At 38.7% G+C, this 24,754-nt stretch overlaps 1 protein-coding gene across 2 annotated transcripts in view; it reads right to left on the minus strand.

Annotated features, from left to right (window-relative positions):
• The window catches only part of LOC115793308 (inactive phospholipase D5), a 66,212-nt gene that overhangs the window by 23,193 nt on the left and 18,265 nt on the right, over positions 1 to 24,754 (minus strand). For both annotated transcript variants that reach the window (XM_030748229.1, XM_030748230.1), the window contains exon 2: positions 378 to 514. In XM_030748229.1, the coding sequence (XP_030604089.1) occupies positions 378 to 514 (137 nt within the window). The remainder of the gene's footprint in view (positions 1 to 377; positions 515 to 24,754) is intronic.

Consider the following 24,754-nt stretch of genomic DNA (forward strand, 5'->3'; position numbering starts at 1 on the left):
TCTTCCAATATGATATTTGACTAACAGGAAATGTAATGAAAAAGAATAGACACAAGCGCTACGGGTAAAAACAAAACCCCAAAGATCTTATGACAAGAATCTAAAGTGGTCAACATGCAAAAGTAACAAATAACTACCAATAGTATGAACATCAAACATAATACAATGTAGGGTTTTCTCAGTCTGGTTATCAGGATTAACAAAGGAGGCTAAAATTTGAGATGATAAAAATTAAACAAAGCCTCTTTTCTTTTCTTTTTTAGCAATTCTAGTAAAAAAGAAAAAAAATCACTGTTTAGGAATGTCCACACAAAATCCATAACTTGTGATGAGGCAAAAAAATGTAAACTGTGTGTTTACAGTTCAGTAGTTTTCACCTGCAGTCCCTGCTACAGTTCTCCTCTGTGATCCCGTCCTCGTCTTCGCCCCAAATGTCCACAGCAGAGAAAATTAAGGCCACCAACACAGCAAAGCAGCACACCAAGGCAAAGATCACAATGCACTTCTGCTGAGACTGCAAGAAATAGAAGGAAAACAACACTTATTACCAAGGTGCATTTTCTGCTCTTCATCGCTACTGCAGAAACATGGGCAAAGTTCCCCAACCTTGGCTCCTATTAACTGTCTGGCTGACAGAAGTGATTTAATGCCCAGCTCAGCAGGTCACTGCATGATAGAGGAGAATTGAACACCAACATGTAGGAAGCATGCCCTCGCAAGTTCAAGCCTTCATATAATCCAGAAGTAGGCATGAGTAATAAGGAAAGAATGACAAAAAAGACTGGAAGGTGTTTACCCTACCAATAGTATAGATATATATATATATATATATATATATATATATATATATATATATATATATATATATATATATATATATATATATATATATATATTTGCTTTGGTAATATTTACCATACCATCATGTTCTGATAAAGTCCAAATTATAAGTCCCATATAGCTCAGAAGGGTCACCTGAACAGTGAGATATACAAAGCTTGTGTAGTAGAGTCCAAGAATATGATGTAGGGTTGAGTTTATTTACTGTAAATATATTGCCTATTAGTGTAAAACCGATTGTTTAAAACATAAAATCAGGTTATGAAGCCATTACTGCCAAAAAAATTACAGCCAGAAACGCAAAGTTTGGCATCAGAATCTCTGTTTTGCTTGTTAATATTAATCAGCCCTTTGCAGAAGTCACAAAGCCAAAAGGTAATTTTGTCCCATGTATTGTGACCAATTACAGTGTGAAAGGAAATGGAATATCTCTATCTCATCAGCCAAACAACCCCCCTGGGTGCAAATCTACTCTGAAAAAAAGAACACAATCCATTATTGTTGACAGGGGGAGGGAAAGTTTCTTACTAAGAATATTTCCTAGGGGATTTGTTGACCTTTGAAAAACCTGGCAGCAGAAAATAATTGTGCAGTTTTCTGTTGCCCCGTGCACCTCCTAAAAACAAACCAGTAATGGGATAAAATATATAAACAACTGTAGCAGATAAATTAACCAGATTTATTGCATTTACTATTATTTAAACATACAAACTTCAAAATTGCATGACCAGCAAATTACATGGTACTAGTTCATGTACTGTCTTTATAAGTCCTACCACATAGTATATGACTTGTTCTTAAGTCAACACATTTAATCAATTGCAGTTGATTAGCAACAGCTGGCTGCTACTTACCCCCTTAATTCCTATGGAAGCAGTGTACTTAAGAGTGTACTTAATTTGTTACAGGACTGCACACCAGAGTCCAGTGGAAAACTTCCATTGTCACAGGACTATAGATGTCCAGAAAGGAATATTTACTTATATGGCTGTTGGTCTTACATCTTTCTAACATATAATAGTGTGTAAATTGGCAAAAATGTTGGTGATAGTTGAATCTAATAAAACAATTTTTAATATAAAACTTGTGGTCATTGAAATCAACAAAATAAACAAATCCTCTGGGGAACTCTTTATTGATTTCTACTTTAAATTGTATTCATTACAATACTATACCAGTCAGTGAAGATATAAGCTTTCACCTCATAGGTTAACACAATCCACAATTTTTTTTTTTTGTGTGCATTTTTGGCCACAGCGGCTTTTATCGGCAGTGGAGGGGGACAGGAAATGGGGGAAAGATACAGGGGAAGACACGCAGGCAAATTGGCAACAGGTTGTGACTCGAAACTGCGCCACCCTCACCTTAACGCGGCATATGTATGTGGTCGCCGGCTTCACCACTAAGCCACTCGGGCGCCCCACAATCTACAATTTAACATTATTGATCATTAGTAAATAATTAAATAATAGTTATGCTATTATTTTAAACAATATAATTAATTCTGCAACTGAGAGGGAACAACTGAGAACGTTATGTTTCTGTTGTACCCTCAAGGTGCCCTGATAGTGGGCTGCTGATGTTCAGAAGATTTGACCCATTTACAGGGACACACCCCTGCTATTTGTAAAATAATAATAAATGTATCCTCAGGCATTTGAAGCCAGAAGAGCCAAAACTAATTATCCTTGAATACAGCTGATCATTAGCATAGTCAGCTAAACTCACTATTCCCAAGAAATCTCATATCATACACCATCAACCTCTGTGAGCCACACAAACACAAAGCTTTGTCTGTTGGTGTGTGTTTGTTGTAGCTAGAGAGATGCATGCCCACAAGTCCTCGATGTGGGAATTGAATTAATCTGCAAGCCAGTCAATGGAGCATTCCCAGAGAAGCAAAGACACACTAGCAGGGATATTCAGCTTCACACTCTCATGCTCACACAACCATCTGTCTGAGCTGATGTCTGGCACGGTAATGGTACTTTCTATTTCCCAGTGGCCCTGCCGGATGAGATATTACACTGTACATGTTTCATACGTGCAGCCACAGTTTGCTCAAGTCAAGTTTATTTCTATAGCACATTTTAAAACAACAGCTGTTGACCAAAGTGCTGTACATCTAAAATAATCAAATAACATAAAACATAGGACAAAACGATAGAGTTAAGAAAAGAAATACAAAATAAGAAAATATGAGTAAAAATGACACAAATTAGTTAGAACATTCAAAGTGTCTAATGCTGGAGAGGTCCTGATGTGAGAGGGTAGTTTGTTCCACAGTTTTGGAGCAACGACTGCAAAAGCCCAATCTCATCTGTGCTTTAATCTGGACCTCGGGACAGCTAGGAGCATTTGCTTAGCAGACCTCAGTGATCTAGAGGGTAAGTGCAAATTTAAAAGGTCACAGAGGCAAGAAGGTGCCAACCCATGAAACACCTTAAAAACAAATAAAATATTAAACTCAATTAGAAAACTGACTGGCAGCCAGTATAGGGATGCTAACATGGGGGACATGTGGTCTTGCTTGTGAGTGCCAGTTAGTAACGATGCTGCAGTGTTTTGGACCAGCTGCAGTGGGCTAAGCAGTGACAGACTGTCACCTCAATAAAGACTATTACAATAATCCAGGGATCTATCCGGCATTATCAGACTGGGGTGGTTCCCCCTGGTACCGAAAGACTGCTTGCTGGTGACAGTGGCCACACTGCTAGCTAACTGTGACACACTAGCTAACAATGGGGCTAAGCAGTGACAGACTGACAGCTGAAATAAAGACTATTAGAATAATCCAGGGATCTAGCCAGAAAAATTGCCATCAGACTGGGGTGGTCCCCCTTGGTACTGAAAGACTGCTTGCGACCATTGGTTGTGCCACTAGCTAACTGTGACAATAGCAATCCCATAACAGCAGAAATTCTCAGCCCGGCACAACGGTACCTCAGCAAGGTGCAGTGCCAGGCAATTGGACACTAGCTAGAACACTGTAGTCAAGTTGAGACAAAATTAAGGTATGGATAGCACTCTCAAAGTCTCTGAAACTGAGGAATGGCTTCATATTTTCAAGTAGCCAGAGATGGAAGAAGCTAGTTTTAATGATTGCATAAATGTGTTTGTCACAAGTTAGACTACTGTCAACGATCACTCCCAAGTTCCTCGCAGAGGGTTCTTTATAAGCCTTTATAGGGCCACGGTTGTAGAGGTCAGGAGCACCAAACACAATGACATCTGTTTTCTGTTCATTTAAGTTAAGAAAATGTAAAGCCATTCATGTCTTAACATCCTCCGAACAGTCAATTAAGGCCTTCAGAGAACTCATTGATTTACTTTCAGTGGCAGGTAAATCTGTGAGTTGTCTGCATAACAATGAAATGAGATGCCATGTTTTTTTAAAGCCCAAGGGGAGGGTATGAACAGAAAAAAGAACTGGGCCAAGAATGGAACCCTGGACCTAACCTTGGGGTGAATTTGGGGGACTCCACATAAGAGCAGGCGTTCAGAAGAAAGCCAAACCACAAAACTTCTGTTGGATAAATACAATTCAAACCCATTCCCATGCAGCCCTTTTGATTCTGACAAAGTGCTCCAGCTGAGAGATAAGGATACCATGATATGGTATCAATGGCAGCACTGAGGTCTAATAGTACTTAAATGTCAGAATCCCCTGAATCAGTAATGACTAAGAGGTCATTTGAAACTTTTAAAAGTGCAGTTTCAGTCCTGTGATCAACCAATTCTCAGTCCTCCTAACCTTGTGCAAGTTGCACAGTCTATCTGTAAGGGTGACAGTAACATGAACATTAGAGTGAATAACCATAATCATCTTGACCATAATGCTACTAGTTTACATCTCAGACCTGACTGAATAAAGAAGATGAAGTAAAAGCATACTCAGCACACATGCACAGGAAAAATAAAAGTTAAATCAGCCATCTGCTGGACCTTATATGAGACATGGTGAGGTAATTGCAATTTTGGACCACCAGAGCAGTCCATGCTTCTTCTGTTATCAAATGCTGCATTCACATGTGGTTGGATGTATATGTGCATAATGGCAGTGACATGAAAAGAAAGGTCACAGCAGTGTGTACTAGGGACTATGTTACCTGACACTGAAGGAAAGCTAGAAGTCAATACTCCTTAAATCACAGGAAGTAGTCAGCAACAATAGCCTGTCAAATAAAGAAAACTTATTTTTAAGGCAATCATCAAAAAACCTGACTTAGATTTTTGAAGGATTATTGACAAAAACACACACACACACATACACACCAGGCTGGCTCCAAAGGTGAGTCAGTCCCCACAGACTCCCACATTAAAATGCCCAACTAAACAGCATTAGAAAGCTTAAAAACAGTATGGTGGGTGGTGCCATCTGCTAAGTCTCATGTTCATTAATTTCCTAATACTGGACCTTGCTGCTGTGTTTTTGGAGGTTTGTGCTTCAGTTTGTGAGTGCAGTAGTCTTATACTTAGTACTAATTAGCGTGTATCTGTTGCCTTTACTTCTGTCTTTGTATGTGTTTGTGTGCATTCAAAAAAGCAAGCAAAGAGACAGTATGAGCTGGAGTGTGTATTTGTTTTTGTGTGTTGAAATGAGTGAGTCTGACACTGTGCCATCCACCTTGCACAGGATGCAGCTCCTTTAACAACCCTGAGGTGATTTTTTTTTCTTTTAGCAATCTATAAACCCACGGTGGCTGCCAAAATACTAACATTAAGGACTCAAAATGTGGAGTTCAAAACCAATAAAGGTACGTCCTTCTGTTGCAGCAATGTCTGGCAATCCAATCGTAATGATATATGGAAAGGTTTCCTGCAGTATCTCCCCTTGAAATGTTTCCATCCAACCCAATACAGTAGTGGTGAATGGAATTCTGATTATGCGTTTTAAAGCACATTTTCAAAAAAGCAGATGTCATGGTCCTGGGCCGGTGGCCCAGTGTTTTTTGTTATCTTTTGTATTTGTCCTCAGTTTGTTATTTCTAGTTCCTTGTGTTCCATGTGTCAGGTCTGCGTCCTTGTTCCCCCGTTTGACTTCCTGTTTTATATTGATAGTCATTTGGTCTGTCTGTCATGTTCAGTTTTGCTTCCCTTGGTCTTGTCATTAGGATTAATATTTCCTGTGTTTCCCAGCTGTTCCCACTCCCCTCGTTATCCTCGTGTATTTAGGTCCGGTGTTTTCTTAGCCTGTTGTCGCGTCCTCGTCATTCGCTCCCCTCCTGTGTCCCCTCTGTGTTTCTCTGTAGTTCTTGGAATTCAGTTCTGGTTATCATCCCGTTTAGCTGCTCGCCCAATAAAGGCTAGATTATCATCCTACCTTTTCTGCGTTGGGGTCCACTTCCTGCCTGCCACACAGCCGATCCATGACAGTAGATCTTATTGCCAACAGTTTTCTTTTTTGTTTTGTTTTTTGTCTATTTGGTAGAGTTCTGCTGCAAATGTTTCAGTGTGACTGCTGTTGAATTTTGGAAATATAATTTTTCAAAGTATTCATTTATCACAGTTTTAGGTGGAAATCGCAGAGGTGGTTACATCAAAACCACGAAGAACAGATAAAACTATTGACATTGTTATTTACTACAGAAACACTTTACTATAAAACACTGTTGCCTATCCTTCCCACATTGCTGTTTCACTGTAAGCCGAGCACTGACACTGTCAGTATTATCTCTAAAGAAATATAAACAGATGAATCCTACTAGAATCTTATATCAGCTAAAATATAAAGACTTTTTTTCTGTCATTGCTTTCTTACGAAGCGTTTTTGGCTGTTTACAGTGATGGTTATGTGGTTTTAAAAAATTCCAATCTTCTATCAGAAGCAAAGATGGCCTTGAGTGACTTGCAAAAAAAAAAAAAAAAACACACCATAAATAAGATGATTTAGTGAAATTGCTGGCTGGCTGTTTTTAAAAAGTCCCCCTGAGTCCATCCAAAAAAGCCTGTGCAAGGTGGATGGCACAGTGTCAGACTCACTCATTCCTACACACAAAAACAAATACACACTCCAGCTCATACTGTCTCCTTGCCTGCTTTTCTGAATGCACACAAACACATACAGAAACAGAAGTAAAGGCCAGACCAGCGAAGGTGGATGTTTATAAGTGCAGATTAGAGGCAGATGTTTTGAGCAACACTGCCTGTCCTTCTGTCTCCAACAATCTGCCAAAGCTCTTAGTTGTTTAAAGTCTGCCCTTTGCTATCTTTTGAAAAAAAATGGCTTATTCTGTTCATCTATATAGGTAAGATGGAAAATTCTGCTTTAAAAAAGATTTATTAAAGTGTGGTGGTTATCTAAAATGGGCACTATCTTCCTTAAGTCCCACTTTTTTTGTACTGCAATGTCACAGTGTGGTATGCTGAAGAAAAGCAGAAGGACGCTAGAAATATTGCAGCAAGCTGACAGTTTGTGAAGGCATATGATCCCTGCAGCTTTGGAAGCACATTTAAGGAAATCTTAAAGTGCGCCTACAGAGAAGCAGAATGAGTTTCTCCCCAGTACAGCCAGAGAAAAGTGTCAGGGGCCCAATTATCCTCTTAGGACTGTTTCCTTGTTGTCAAGGGAAGGGAGCAGGAAGGAGCCATGTGGCTCAGAGGGGAAGACAAGTTTACACCACACCAACATTGCAAGAGAAATACGGGAACGCTATCAACAACAAATTGTGGTCTAATTTGTCTAATGAGTGCTTGGAGTGCTGCAGATGTCGTGTGCATGTTAGGAGGAAGAAGTCAAAGCTCATCACAAGCCAGCAGATATGGTATTTCAAAGGATGTGCAGTTACCGTATGTTTTTATTCACTTCAGTTTTATTTATATAGCATCAGCTGACAAGGCGAAGACCTGGCAATACTAGAGGGAGAACCCCAATGATTTGAGACATCTATGGTGACCAGCTGGGGGATGAGGGGGAAGGGATGAGAGAAAAGAGGGGACAGAGAGTAAACAAAACAGGACAAGACACAAACTACTGGATGGAAGAAGAATGATTTTGGATTAATTTTTAATGATGTTTTTGGATTTTGGGGAGAAATATGAACTCATTTTGTATGATTTTCACAAAGCTTTTCAGGGAGCTTTTAGGACTGCCTGATAATAAGGGGGAAATACATGGAGCAGTTTTTCAGTATCTCTCTGAAACAAGATATTCCTAATTTTGACAATATTGTGCAGAATACTGTGGAAATAAGACACTCCCAGAGATTTTTCTAATGTGTGTTTAATGGATCCCTAAACACAAATGTTTGTGTTAGTAAGAAAAATAAGGAAAAGAAGTGGAGAAAGAGTTATAGATCAGTCAGGGCATTTCCTACAACAGTGGGAAAATACTCAAATGTATTTTGTCTGTTGTTTAAATATATGTACAGAAATATCAAAAGTGCCCTTATAGTAGTATATAGCATAGTATATGCTGTGTAGTATAGTAACATACAATTTGAAAAGCAGTTAAGTTTAGTTTTTTTGTTTGTCAGGGACCATGCAAAGAAATACTGACATTTATGTCAAATTTCTGTCTGCAGTTTCTGTGAAAATAGACAAGTACAGGAGAAACCCATATATTAAAATCAATTTTGCAACCACACCAAGAGTCAAAATTTAAAGCCAAACTCATTTTATTCAGCAGCTTTACCTACATTTTGATCAGGCTCATCTTCTAGCTGAGTCCTTCTGTGTGAAAATACATTTTAAATCTAGACTTATTTATTTATTTTCAGGTTTGATTGTGTTTACAGTGCTTAACAAATTTATTAAACCACCTTTCATAAAAACAAGAAAACACAAATATTTTAGAATTCTGTCAAAAGCGTGTTTAAAGCTAAATATTATAAAAAGTGGGAAAGTAGAAACGTAACAAACTGAATTCATGTTTTTATACCCAAATTTGACATATGTGAGAAGTCAGAAACTAATCAAGCGGAACATTCAACCATTAAAACTGTCATGGTTCCGTGTGACCCTGTGTGTTTGTGTTTTGGCTTTATTTGTCTGTTCTGGGGTTTTTTTTTTTTTCTTTTGTTGTGGGGTTTGATTATGGTTGATTTTCTAGTTCCTTGTGTTTCCTGGTGTTCAGTGTAAGTTCTGCATCTCTGTTCCTTTGTTCAACTTCCTGTTTTATTTTGATAGTATTCTAGTCTCTGTGTATTGTGTTCTGTTTTGCCTTCCCCTGTTCATTGGTGTTATGTTGTCACCTGTGTTCTCACCTGTTTCCTTTTCCTTCATTATCCTCTAAGGTATTTAAGGTCTCAGTGTTGTCTGCTTCATTGTTGTGGTGTTGTCATTGTTAACGTTGTGTGTAGTAACGTAGTTGTGTGTCTCCCAGTTTAGTCTTCCCCCTTGTTCTCCCAGGCTTGTTTTGTGTTTACAGCCCTGGTTGAAATTTTGTTGTATTTCAGATTTTTGTTTGTTTATAATTTGTGAGCCTCCAGCAAATAAAGCTGTTTAGAGTTAAGCTCCAGTTCACGTGTCCTGCATTTGGGTCCTACCCTTTCCAGCACACAGCCCCGACCATGACAAAAACTAATTATTCTGTTCTGTAATGCAAGTAAATAACTTTCTTTAATTTCCCTGACGGAATCTTCCTGAAGGGATTAATAAAGTTTTATCTAGTCTAGATTTGATCTCTAATTTGGTATCTTCTGTAGTGTTTTGCTATTTTTTTCTGCTTTTTTTGTAAAACAGTAAGTTAAAAAATGAATGGGTAACAATAATTATATTTTGAATTAAAAACATCATTTTGATTAGTGCACTTGCGCATACTGGTGGATCAGTCACTACAAAAACATAAAAAACTTTGGTAATAATACCAATATTGTTAATTTAGTGTTATGATTTGTTGAGCCAGCATTTTAGATTGGACTTTTTGAAATCTTTACTTTTTATTTTGGCATCTGAGTTAATTTCATTATTCTCATGAGTGGCAATGCGTTGATGTTTTCTACAGTATGTAGTATTGAGGTTTTCAGGCTTTCTTTGTTCTAGTTAACCTATCCCAGCTGTCATAGGGCAAGAGGCAGGGTACTCCCTGTACAGGTCGCCAGCCTGTCGCAGGGCCAACACAGAGAGACAGACAATGATTCACACTCACATTCACACCTATGGGCAATTTAGAATCACCAGGTAACCTAACCCCACTAACTTCATGTCTTTGGACTGCGGGAGGAAACCGGAGTACCCGGAGAAAACCCACGCAATTCAAGTTTAGCTCTTTCCTCTGGAGTCCTGCTTAGGGGTCCTCTGCCTACCTGATACAGCAATTACATGACACTTAGAGCAGCTGTGGCATAAACTTTTGGGTGGTGGTCTAATAAATATGTCAAGCCCTGTATATAGACTGATCCTTTAGATAACATTTTATATCATGTGTTTAAATCTGGTCTGAAATCTTCATTAAATGCTTTAGTCTGCTATAATTTCTTTGTTTTGTATAAATAAATGAAAACAGTAGCAATAATAGCAAAATTTAACCTGAATATCACTGCTATGGGAATCCAGGGTTAACATTTCTACACACAAACACGTCGTCAGTAGCTTCATGTCATTTTGTGCGTGCATCTTTTGAATGCCAGAGGGGCACAGTGACTGACAGTAAAAAAATAATATCAGACGGCGTACTGTCACGCTCTCCAAGTAAGTGCTGAGAAAGCAGCTTTCTTTATGAGGTTGTATATCTGTGCGTGTCTCGGAGCTTTGAGCAAAATGCTGGGAATGCAGTTCATTTCCAGTCAACTACTACTGCTTCCTCTCTCAGTTACCTTCTCTATTTGGCACTATGTGTTGAGATAAGCCAGATTTTTATGCGAGTTGTGTACAGTCTGAGTTGGTATCTGTGTTTCTGTCTTGTCGCCTCTATTTTGGTCTTTGATTGTCTTCTTTCTTTTCAGTGTATTCATCTATCATTACCTTTATCTTTCCAAGTATCAGGGGGGAAAAAAAAGAAGCAACAGAAAAAATGGTGACATGTTCTTGTTGAGTTTATGTCCTCTAAAAAATAATGACTGTATGACTTCACTAGAGGGGGAAATTTAACTGTTAAGTGTGTTTTCTGGTGGAGAGTTAGATGAGTAGGTCAGCATCACTTTGACACTCCAGTTGTCTGCCTCCTTGTGACTGAGTTTTTTCCTCTTGTGTTTTTGCTTTGCTTTGCTTTGTTTCACACGCCCGTAAGTTAAAGTAACTTTGTTGTTTTCCAGCCTCTCTGCCTCCTTGGTGTCTTTCACTCATCCCCTTTTAAACTGTCTGTAAAACAGAATACATAGGCATGCATATTTCTGTGGTTTCTCAAATGCCTGCTTTTTTGATGAGATGGCGAGTGCTGCTGATCCTAACTCAATTCTTATCTCCACCAAAAAATGCTGCTTGCATTTATTAGAACATAATCCACCTGTTTGTGCTGCAATTTGGTCAAAATATGAAGGAATTCATTTCAGAGGCAGAGCTGGATGATTTTTTTTTGCTTCATTTTAAGGATGCTGTTTATCTTCACGAGTGCAATAAGTCATTTTACGAGTCTGTGCTCAAGGTGACAGCAATCATTCACTGTGGGCTGTGAGGAGATGATAGAAAGTTATCAAAGCTGAAAGAACACCTTCTGAAGCGATGCTCAAAGTCATTAACTGATAAATAAACTTTCTCTGGAAGGATAGTGAAAATGTTTACATGTTTAGAAACCATTCAGGTTCAAATTGAAAGACTGAGCAACAGACAGGAGATGTGCTGATGTCAATCATTTTGCTTTTGAAAGGCTGAGCGTGCACATAGATGATAGACACAGAAATCAATGTAAACTGACAACACAGTGGCAGCTAAAAAGGACTTTGGTGTACAATGGGATATGCATTTCTGAACATCTGTATAGACACTCCTCTTACATGCATCCATAGAGTTCCTTATAAAACACACTTTCCAAAACAGCTATAATGTGAGTGCAAGACAAGAGGCAGTTTAACAGAATATTTCTAATGAACATGACAGTATACTGATAGGACTGTTTTACTAAACCTCAAGTTTCAAAACCACAATGTATTCTCTGTTACAGGGACTGCAGCAGAGACTTTTAAAAGGTTCACTGAAAGGCATTTTTAGCTTTCCAGTACATAGTGTTCATGTGCAAAGACACATGGAAATACAGTATAAGGCAAAAACAGAAGTTGTGCAGTTCTAGTGAGCTTGAAAGTCAATATTTGGTATGACCACCTTTATTCTCCGACACAGCCTGAACTCTCTCAGGCAGCTTTCTTGTAATTTCTTTAAGCTGTCGAGGTGCCTTTTTGTGGCTCGGTGATTCATAGGTCAGCGTTAAGTGGCTTAGCAAACAAAAAAACATTCCTCTGAAAACGGTCAGGTACAAGGACTGAACTGAAAATAAGTGAAAAAGCAGCCAATGTCCGAAGAAAAACTTGATAGACTTTCAGAAAGCCTGGAGAACTATTGCTCAAGACACTTTAAAATTACAATAAAGTTTGGCTCATTGGAAGCAAAATATAAAGAAATTAGGGGTGACTCAAGACTATTGCACAGCACTGTATATAGGCTTGATTGCATGCAAGTCAGTACAGATTAGTGATTAGCATGACTGCCCCAAGCGTTGTTAGTGAACTGAAAATGTTTCTGAACCAAATACACAGGCTTATTCAGATGCATTCATGGCCATTTTTAGTCTGAGTCTGGCAAAAGGTGTTAAGATAAACAGCTAGCAGTATTCTTGGTGATATTTAATAGCTTCTCCTTGTTACATTACCGAATGTAGTTATTATCTCCTTAGAGCCTTTTGTTAGATTAGTCAGTGTCAGGCTGCACTTTATTGTATTTTTCCTTTAGTGAGACACTGAGAAAAAAGACAGAGAAACAAAACAATGAATCTGTTTTTCTCTATCTGAAAAATGAGTGTTCTTCTTCAGTCATGCCATCCCAGCTTGTCACCTCTGAGCTGTTACCTGTTCCTGCTTTTTGGAAAGTTACATCAAGTGCTCCTCTCTTGGGAGACTGAGTGCTCTTAGTTCAACTCAGACTGTCTACTCTGGTCTCCGGAGTGAATCAACAGCTAAAAGTGTTCTGCCAGCTGGATGAGTGGTCAACCAGGCCTGCCTTTACTGAAGCACAACCACTAAAGTTTTCTAAAAATGTGATTTCATAATAGAGTTTATGAAGCTTTCCTGTTGACTAGGTCATGGGCATTTGAGTAATAGAAATGCACCAACTGTGCCGAGTTGAAAACAGTTTTGAAGCACTAACCTAAAGTCAGAGCAGGAAATATCTTCAAGACCACAGAGTAAATCGAGTTAACTTTCAATTAAAGAGTGCAGTAGCTGGCTGGCCAAGAGCCCTTTTTCCATCTCTGTTCAAGTTAAAAAGGAGCGATCACCTCAGCTTGACACCTTTAGTCAAATAAAAGAAAAGAATAGATGACCAGATTCTTGGCTCTTGGTCTGTAATGGCTGGAAGCCCAGGGGCTACATGTCTTTGAAGATTTTCCACTATCAGTCTGTTTGACTGCTCTGTCAAGTCTTGTGGATTTATGGATCTTCTCACATTCGTGTTGATGTCTGTGGAGCAGGAACTATCACTAGAAACACTTGTAGCTTTAATTAATTTAACTGGTGAGACATAAGCCATACATACACAATCACATGCAAATGTTTTGGTCACTTAAGATGGTTTACATTTTTTCCACACCACACAATAAAAGCAGGACATGATCAGTGCCGAAGTCATTCTGCGGTGTGACAGTGATCTCAGACATATAGCTACAGTCATTAAGAGCCATTATTTTACAAGTGTCCTGCAATAGATAATGCTGCCCCTCAGAGTACTGATCTCAACCCTATCGAATGAATCTGGCATTAAATAAAGTGCCAGAAGATTTATGGCAGACAATACTTGGCACAATCTACCTACAGGACACCTGAAAATACCTTTTAAAGCATTTTGGGGCTGTTTAAATATATGGCCACCAAATTATTTGACTAAAAGATCTTAATTTGCCCATAGTTTTTAACAGAAGAATCTATTTCAGCTGACAATGTGCTAAAGAAGGGGCACATCTTGGACAGGTTGACGGTCCATCGCAGGGCTAACACGGACAGGCAACTACACCCTCTCACATCCACACCTTGAGCCAATTTTGTGTCCGCAATTAATCTAACAAGCAAATGTTTGGACTGTGAGAGAAAACCAGAGCACCCGGAGGAAATCCAAACAGATACAGGACACACTCTGCACAGAGAGGTGTCGGCCAACCAGAAGCCTGTACTACAAAGCAGGGTTTGGTGCTTAAATAACTCCATAATTAGTTTTTTTGACCCTTTGGCAGCAAGGAATTTTGTAATTTTCTATGAGCCCTAATATAGCAATGTTATCCTAAGCTTTGAGCTTCTTGACTATATATATTTACAATTGAGTCCGCTTACAGTTTTCATTTATAAAAGCATCTTAAGCTAATAATTAGTTCTTCTCATGCCTGTTAGGCGCTGCTGCTCATTTTTGATCCAGCTTATCCATCGTACTGTACAGCACTTGTTTGCACCACACTGCTGTTTTGACTGCAGTGTCTATGTTTGGTATATTGTTTGTTTAACCCCTTTTTTCTATTATTACAGCTTGCTCTTTTTTCTTCCTCTGTGCTGCTCTGCTGCCAGTACACCTATCCATGTTTGTGATTGGTCATATAGTGCCAGCACTCCACTTTCAAGTAAATGCCCTTATAATTTGGTGGGGTTCTCTGTGTTGATATCCAGCTACATGTGACTGCGCCAATGCTAGGATAAATCAATCTATTGACAAGAAAGAGGGGAAAAAAAAGAGCTGCTGTACTTCTGAAGTGCTGTAACAAGAAAAATACACGTTATTTGATGTTACATCAGAAATGCCATCTGAGCCTCTTTACTAAGCTTTAGTCTATTTTGTTCTTTTACTTTGACTTTGATGTGTTTATTCCTGCCTGCCTTGAGTTGCAAACACTTTATTCATAATGTTCATCCAAATATCTTGACATTTTGGGAAATATGTTTATTTGCTTTCCTGCTGAGAGTTATGCGAGAAGATCAATATCACTCTTTGTATCTGTGCACTGAGGACCATTAGCTTTGGTCAGGAAAGGGAGAAAAGTGAGATGAAACTACTCGGCTGGCTCAGTCAAACTCAAAGTGACAAGAACAGCAATAACAACTGAGCTGTGGGGATTGTGAAGACCATAATGTATGACTCACACATCAAATGCTCTGCATGGAAGCATCTGCATTTGTTATGATAATCACTCTATGTCACATGTCCCATCATTATGCCTCTATTGTTGCTCTGCCTCGCTATATGGTAATTTCAAACTGTGTCATAGTATTTTGATGCTTTTTGATCCTGCAAGCTCAAATGTGACTAACTGGGGATCCAGATGGCCTTATGCATGCACGGCATAAAAATTCTTTTACTTTTTGTGTTTTGGGGGGAGACAGGTACTTTGATCAATTGCCTACAATGCCTTTTTAAAATGTCTTTAATAAATAAATACTAGAATAAACATTAAACATTTGCCATTATTCTCCACTTTAGCCATCTTTCGGCCTCCACACAGACACACATATTCATCTTTTTTGGTTTGCTAACAGTAAGAGTTCCTGGCTTAATGCCAACTTATGTCTCTTTCACTTTCAGCCTGAATCCATCATTGGAGCCAATCAATAGAAGAGGTACATCATCCATCTTTAAGGCAGGTACACACACAGGACAAGAGTATGATCCGGAATACAAAGTGGGCAGAGCAACTGTAAAAGGCATTTCACCTTAATACTTCAGCTAAAGCAACAGGGTCACAATTCTCAAATCTAATTTTCTACTTTAATGGAATGAAATACAGCTTGAAGCATCTATGATGTGTAGCTTGGAGGCTTAGCTACACTATTTAGAGGCTAAGAATAAGAATCGTATTTGACTTAAAAATCACATTTCTGCCAATTCTTAGGAAAATAGCCGCATTATTCCTTTCTTCCATTTGATTTGCAATTGCATTTGTTTCATTAAAGCACAGTTTAATGAAACAAATGCATTAAAGTACAGCCATTAAAGTACAGTTATAAAGCTGTGTGAGTTTTTTCACTTTGGTTTCATTGCAGCTTATTATTCTCTACAATGTTGTGTAGTTAGCTGCTGCTCAGAGCTAGCATGAACCACAGAGATGAACTCCTGAACATTTAAGCGTTGTGTACTGGACAAATTGCAAGGTGTTACTGAAAGTTGGCAGTCCATAGTCCAGGCCTATCCTGAAGATGTAGTCTGGATGAGAGAGTTGTTCTAAAACCTGTATATGCCTTTTAGTATTGATGGAGCGACTCCAGCAACCATTGTTGATTGTCTTCCAGGGACCAGAGCAGGCAACATAGAAGGAACCCTGAAACTGCTGGCCAAGGATAAACATAAATTTCATAAAATAATAATTCATGTCAGCAGTGATGACACCCAGTTAGGTCAATCAGAGATCACTAAAGTTAATACTGAACTGGTGTGTATTTGTATTGAACTGAAGCTACGTGAATCAGGCTCAGACCACTATCTGATAATAGTAAAAAACCAACTTCCACAAAACAATAATGGAGTCATTTTCTGAGGGCAGAAACTTATTAGTTTTCTGTGCAATTGTCACTCTTACCCACAGCTTTCAAATTTATGAACTCATATCCATTATTAATAAAAAACTACAATAATTTATTAAATGTGTAAATTTATTAACAATTTAGAGTCATCTGTAAACAGAAACTGCGCTAAACTACACAGAGAAGATTAGATTGCACAGAGAACAACCTGCTGTAATTTCCAACTTAAAAAAAAAAATTCTGGAGCTCACGTACACAGACTCACATTCTGCACTTGACCATAAAAAACAATGACGTTTGCAAAGCTACTAAGATGTATAAGAGATGTACTCGCTTATCCTATTTCTTCAGGTTGTTTTGTGTTCCCTGATTTAATTTTGGTGACAAATGACTTTATAAATACACTGACTTTTCATCAGTTGTTCTAAATTTAATTGCTTCTGCTTCGGTTAGCAACACAAAAGCAAGGCCATCCATCACTTCCCAAGGCAGTTTGGGAATGAAAAGAGCCACAGCTAGACAGTCCCAGCAGCTCCACTCTCCTTCAGATTTACTCTGACTCTTGTACTTTCATACCTACACTCAGTAAAAAAAATCTCATCAGTTTCTACTCAGCTGGGACTTGTGCTGCCATCTTTCAGTGTGCTTGTTCTTTCTCTCTATTTCACCCTTCATCCCTGGATCTATTCCCTGATTCCTTCTTGAGGCTGACGGCTAGCACACTGGGTTGTTCAGAGGCCTGCTGAAATTATCGATCATACAGTTTAATCCTCAGTGTTATGTCTTCAGATGCTATGAGCTTTGTACGGGTGTAGTTTGTGAAGGAAAACATCTTTTATGGTTTTATTTGGAACACATGGGTTGCAGAGTGGATCCATGCTGACAGTTTGATTGATGTGTGAGGGGTTGACGGGAATGACAACAGAAACTGTAACTGATGCAAATTTCTGTCCTCAAAACACTAGAACTGATTGATTTTTATGATCCAGTGAGAGTGTACCTGCTGGCTCTGGTTCTGTGTCTCAGTGTTGGTGGGACATTTTTAAACTCAGCGGTGGCCAAGTTATAACTTACTTCCTATCTATACATTTGACACATATAAAGCTATGTATGTGTCAAATGTACAAAAAGTTGTCACTGAAAAATGCACATTACAAATTTTAACGCAGATGAGTTTTGGCCGTCTGGGTCCTGCACTGCAGAGAAAAGTTTAAGACTAAAGTATATGCATCTCAAATAATTACCTGTGCATCATCCTTTAAAGGTCAGGCAGGTGAGGTACTGCAATCTGTCCCTCCCTCACCAAAGCTTTCAGCTGACCTTTTCCTTGACTTTTTCTTAACAGAAAGAGGTCATTGTCCATCTCTGAAGACAAGCACCAGCATTAGCCTTCAAGCTGACCTGCAAAGGATGATATACACTCCTAAGCAGCTGTGTTTGTGCATCTGTGTGAGACAGGAAGTCAGACACAGATCTGAGAGACAGGAAGAGAGAAATCATTTTGATTCATAGAGAAGAAGCATGACAAGTTTACAGAGTGCTGTTGTTTTTGTGTAAATCTACTGATCCTTAAATCCCAGGAGAAGGCCAGATTCTTATGGCTTATGACTTATATCAGTGGTAGCAGTCTTTAAGAAGAAACATTTGAACCATTCCCACATGCCTGTTTCCTGTGCCATGAAAAAGTATTTGCCCCTTCCTGGTTTCTTAGTTTTTTTTGCACATTTCTCACACTTACATGTTTCATATCATCAAAGATAACCCGAGAAAATACAAAATACAGCTTTTAAATGATAATTACATTTATTAAGCTATAAAAACTACACAAACCTACCAGGCTCTACATGAAAAAGTAATTGTCCCCTAAATCTAATAGCTGGTTGTGCCACCTTTGGCAGCAGTAACTGCAATCAGGGGTTTGTGATAACTGGCAATCAGTTTTTCACATTACTGTGGAGGAATTTTGGCACACTCTTCTTTGCAGAACTGTTTGAATTCAGCCACACTGGAGGGCTTTCGGGCCATTTGTTTTGCAGGACGTTTCACAACATGCAAAAAACACAACTTCACATCATATACAGATCCAATATCTGATTTTAAAAATGAGGACATTACATGTAAGCTTTAAATTTCCAGTTTATCACATCACTGAGCAGTCCTTACCTTAACCTCTCTTCTTCCTCTCTTGTCCTGTCTTTCTTACATATTTCTCCATCTCTGAGTGAAGTTATCTCTCATTCTTTTCTCTCCCTGGAAATACAGCAGCTGAACCTTTTTCTAGCAGACACACGGTGTGAACACAAACAGTTTGCGCGTTTGCATGCCAAAGTGTCCTTGGGCAAGATACTAAACCCTGAGTTGCTCCTGATGTTGGAAACTGTTAGAAAGCACTTAGATGTATGACTGAGACATGCTGTATCAAGTGCTTTGAGTACTCATGTAGAGTAAAAAAGCACTATATAAGAACCAGTCCATTCACCATGCCTGCCCACTCATCCCACCTGTGTTATCAAAATCAATAAGTCATTCACAGTCCTATTAAAATGACACAAGAACCCTGTTGACCATGATGAGACTTGAGTCCACTGTTAACCCGCCCACTCAGTGCTCTATCTGTTCATTTAATCAGCTTTTATCCAGTCAGCTGGGAGCACTTGCTTGCTTGGCACAGACTTACTGTATGCACTGTCTCTGCGTTCTGTTGGCTCAGCAGTAAGTGCTAGGACTTTATCATCTTTGGTTCTTTTGTCAATTTTGATTTTCAGTATTCACTGTACAGTTTAATTATATTCAAAGAGCACGCTCTCTTGATCATCTGTTTTTCAGTATTTTAAAGAGACGGGAAGAAGTGTGCTAAAGTTGGTAAGCTAAAAACATTACTTGCATATTTGGTTGGGGGTCATTTTTGGTAGAAATAAGCTGTGAACATGACAGTGACTAGCCTTTCTAATGCGATGGGGCAAACTCATTAGTAAACAGATGTTTGTTTCAGACTCCCAGCAGTTACAGAGCAACATTACATTCAGTAATCACGGTCTTCTCTCATTTTAACCTTCATAGCCGTAACTAAAACACATTAAGAATGCTGCAAAGCCAAAAGGAGCTGAAGTCAGGAAATCATTCTCAGTAGTGTCTCCACTACAAGTGATCCATTTCATAATGCCATTAATATTTCTTATTCTAAATTATAATAGAAGCTTTGATAAGAAGTGCTGTTTTCTGTGCTGGACATAAAGTGTTGGATCTTCTGTATGACTTGTTCATCTGGACTTCTAGTAAATTTGGGGATACATGGATATGTGATTTAATATATGCATATTAGCAATTATTGAGGGTGTAACTATCTCCAGGGTTGAGAGAATGAATATTTTTTGAGTTTATAAATGACTACAGTCTTGTTTTCTCAGCCATTTGGGCAGATATTTTCCAAGAGTGCAATACACTGGATTCAGTCCTACCCAATGCAAGACAATTTCCACTCAGTGCCTGCATTTGAATTAAATTGCATATTTCTAAGTTGTACTATTAGCTTTCTGCAGAGTTGAGTCTCCACCATAGTTGCTCCACCACACACTCATATAGTGTTTAATAAGAAGCTCCTTCTGAATAATTGATATTTAAATTATTTAAATCTACTTTTAATACTATTTTATTTTCCATGTGTCTTATTATTCCTCGTACACTTGCGCTACTATAACTATTCAGAAGCAATGACACTGCCTTTATTCCCTCCATCACACACAGAAACACAAAAGAACTCCTAAAAATAAACAATCCATGATATCACACTTACAATAAGCTGCTGTTGGTGTAGCAATACATAAGATATGCGCTTTTGTTGACTACAGTACTACAGCAACCACAACGGTGCTCCGATCTTACTAAAAAGCAGATGTTTTGCAGACCGCTGCATTTTTCACCACATTTCCGACCACCCGACTGGCATTTCCTGACTCTCCTCTGCATATCTTTAATAGCAAATGTATCCTATTGCCACTGGTCATGTCACTGCACTTCACTGCTTGTGCATGTGTGTGTGTGTGTGTGTGTGTGTGTGTGTGTGTGTGTGTGTTTGTGTTTGTGGCTCCATGTGTCTGTGGTGGAATCAGCAGGATGTTAAATTACACTGGCTCAGCTGGTGTATACAGACACGGACAATGGTTTATGAGTACCCATACTTACATGTATCTACTCAAGCACACACATACTTTGTGCACCAAAGTGTTTCATTAAAGCTCTGCCAGCAGAGCTGCTTGGGCATGATCCCCTGACAAGCCACAGGCCTGGGCTAAATTACAACGATGGCAGGGAACAAAGAGGGAGCACTGAAAGAGTGATTCACAATACGGGCTCATCTCTCTGTGTACACTTTTTTAAATTCATCTGGACCTTTGAGGGCTGGCTTTAAAAATGGGATATCAGCCAAACAACAAGCAAAGTAATATGATTTGTGTTTGAACTTCTAGGAACTATCAAGCTCATGAAAGCTGAGGACAAAGCTTTTTTTTTTTTTTCCTGTCATAACAAAAACTTTCCACACAAATTCATTCTCTGCTGATTAAACTTAATTCAGGGCTGCAACTTAATTTTTTTCCTGCATCAAAACAGGAGTTGTTATAGCATGAATAATGTTATCACCTTGGGGACAGACAGGTGGATGGGGCTCCAGTGCAATTAAACTGAGCAACAGCTCCTCATCACGATCTTGTTAAAAGATTTGTGGCCACAACAACCTTTTGAATGCACAAAACGTGAGAGTGCAGCACTCTTTGGGTTTGTACCTTTGGTGCGTGTGTCAGTGTGTTTGTAATTTGAATAAATGAATAAGTAGCAGTTCTGTGACAAAGTGTCATTTAACAGGAACAACACGTGTGAGTGTTTATTGGTCTCTGATGTGAGTGGATTGTATGGCTGGGTGTCCGTGCTATGCTGTCAGACCATCAGCTCCGTGAGTGTGTGTCTGCAGCATCCAATTATGATGTAAAGACTTGGTTTTACTTGAGGGTTTTAATGTAAGTAAATATAACATCCTCTCAGGTGGTGGAAACGTCTCTGTGAGTTTTTATGGGTGTATGAAAGGACAAAGACATGTGGCTCTTTGATTAGTTGTTTTTAAATAGTACATAGTAATAGCAGTATGGATCAGGTCATCTTTTTACTTCATCTAATTATTGTATTGAAACTTCTATCCACACTACCAGCATTTCTGTGGGAATAGGAATTTCAGCCATTGAGCTAAAGTTGAGGAGAGTATGCAAATCAGTGGGTGACACCACAGTGGCTACATCTATCTCTTATATTAAGTCTATAATTATATGACATATAATTATATGACAATTATATGATATATTATATGACACTGTGTTATAGTTATTCCTGGCGTCCAGAGAATGAATCCTGATAACTTGCATGATCATCTGACTTTTTACCTAGAGATACATTATTTTTTTAATTTTAAATAAAGCATCTCAAAAAGATGAACTGAAGCTTTTTATGTTGAGCCATCATTAGATTTTATCATCCCTGTTGTTATTTACACAAGCATTAGTTTGTTAACCTGCTGGCTTCTTAAATATGTTTGAAAAAAGGGTAGATCTGTGAGAAACACGGGTCAAATTGGCATTGTCACCTGTCCTTCTTATGATGTAGAGCAGTCTGTGCTGTTAGACACTGATTCTTTTATATGACACTATTTTACTTGGAGCAGAGTGCGTGGCAGGAATTTTATTATGTGCATAGCCCTGACAGCCTCTCAGTCTTCTCTGTCTCTTGCCTTCCATCCCTTTTGCAGGCTCCAGGGACGCTGATGGTCACAGTAATGAGCCAACACATCAAGAAGTTTAGTGGCAGATTTAACACCAGGACAGGGAGCTAACTTTAAAATCACTGAGTCTACACTTTTTTTGCACTCTTAATAACACTGTCACAATAAACCTGACCTACTGTACATCATCTGCACTCGTGCTGCAGCCCATTCAGATGTGGTTGTTTGATCATGTTGAGTTACATTTTTCTTCCTCTGGCACATGAGGATAATAATTATGATTTTTTGACATCAAGTGAGCAGTACAAGGAGTACCCCCAAATTAGATAAGAGCAGATTGGAAAAACATTGATTTCTGTTACAATATTCGTACGGTAGCGTCTTCCAGGGAAGAGACAGACAATTACACTCTCATATCCACAGCATCAGCCAATTTAGAATAACCAGTTAACCCACAGTGCATGTCATTGGACAGTGGGAGGAGTACCTTGAGAGAACCCCACACCAGCACATTGAGAATATTCAAATTCCACACAGAAAAGCCCCTGCCCCTGCTGTGAGGCAACAGTGCCAACACTTACGAACACTTAAAATGATATCAGCCAATATGTTTGCTTTTTAAAGGACTGATAAACTGCTCTTTTCCTCGCCTTCAACAACTCTCTGTACCCAGCTGTTCCTCATCAGTAGTCAGTCTCACAATCTGTACAGGGCTTTGCTAATGTGTTGCCTTTGATGGCAGCACTATTTGTTTTCCCTAAAATGCTGTGCTACAAAGATAGTGCTTGCCTATCTCTTTAATTAACATTTTATTGTACTGTAGGGTGTTTTTTTTTATTGTTTTACTTATTTTGTAAAACACTTAAATTGCTTGTGTGTATGAAATGCACTACACTAATGGCATATTAATTTTTAATGTTTTATCATATGAGGAGGAAAAGCAAACAAATTAGACTGACTAAAGACTTTTTTTTCCTCACTCCACATGCTTAGATATGTGCACAAATCTTAATTTCTTGATGTGTAAATGCTCTAAAGTACAGAGCCACTGTTCCCATTAATCATTTTCTTCAAGAGAGCAACACATCTTTTTTAATGAATACATCATCCCTCTGCAGGTTGTGTCACCTTTATTTGACTGAAGTAGTACCTTTTCCAACAGCGACAGAAACTTAATGAGAACTGATGTAGACTGAAGGTGTCATACATGTGAAAAAGATGAGCTTCCACACCTGCACTGTTAGAGATACAATTCAAGGACAAAGTAGATCCCAGACTACATGTAGGAGCAGTGAATAAACACACATAATGCTGTTGTATTATTACTTTAGTAAAAATTAAGCTGGATCACTCTTGCCTCCAAGTTATGTAATGAATTCATACTGTAACAATGGCAGGGAACAGAAATGTAGCTATATTAAACAAAGAGTCAACACCCTCTCCTCTCCTCTCCTCTCCTCTCCTCTCCTCTCCTCTCCTCTCCTCTCCTCTCCTCTCCTCTCCTCTCCTCCTCTCCTCTCCTCTCCTCTCCTCTCCTCCCATCCATTATTAATACTTTGCTAAATCTCATTCTCTCCCACTCTCTGCTAAGATCTTTGATGTTCTAAGAGGTGTTATTTGTTTTGCCTGGTTAAACCCTTGTTGGTGCAGTGTTCGTGATGAATGATGTGTCAATCAGTATCAGCGAGAAGGAAGAAAAGAGAGAACCTGATGTTGTCGACCCACAAGGCCAAGACCATGTATATGGTCATTCTCCACTGATTACCACACCTATCACCAGTCCTTCAGAGGAACCTTGAATCTGAAATAAATTAAAGTCTCTCAGATACTGTAAACTTGTGCGGGAAGAGTTATGCAGGCCAACTCCTCAGCTCTGTGCTCTAGGCCAGATCATGCATTATATCAGTGCATTTACTGTTAGACAGCAATCTACCCTTTCATATCACAGCTAAATAAATGTAGTCTTTAAGCTCTTAGGTGAAAACCTACTTGCAGATAGATCTCATACAGCCTTAAACTTGCCTGAATTTTTGATATATAACTAAAATCCATCTGTCTGTACCAGAGATGATGCAAACAAGACCCCTGGGCATATCAATATGACAAAACAGATTTTTTGCAAACAAAAATATGAACTTTTTCACCAGCATGGAGGCATAATAATAAATCATGCAGGTCTGGATACTGCTGATGCAAAATTACACTTTAAAAGTCTGTCAGAATGAACAGTGAAGACATCACAATGCTGCTGCAGAGCTTCTCCCACAGTTTCTTTTTTTCAGCTTTTTATCATACTTAAGCATACTCAGCATGCAGGTAGCAACCTGAGGGCTGTCCCAAGGTGACATCTTCAGAAGAGACATTATAGCAGAATGAGGTTCATGAAATGATTTACACATATTCTCCACACTTTTGCCTCTATAGTACTAAATGTTTCATCATGACAAACTGCAACATAGTAACCACTTAGAGAGTGCATATTACTCACTCTGCTAAATATGTGGCATTATTTCAGTAACAGAAAGTACTTAAAGCAAATTCATTTTAATCTTATTCTGCAAATCAGACC

The sequence above is a fragment of the Archocentrus centrarchus genome, chromosome 15, assembly GCF_007364275.1.
Source record: "Archocentrus centrarchus isolate MPI-CPG fArcCen1 chromosome 15, fArcCen1, whole genome shotgun sequence".
NCBI classification, from domain to species: Eukaryota; Metazoa; Chordata; class Actinopteri; order Cichliformes; family Cichlidae; genus Archocentrus; species Archocentrus centrarchus.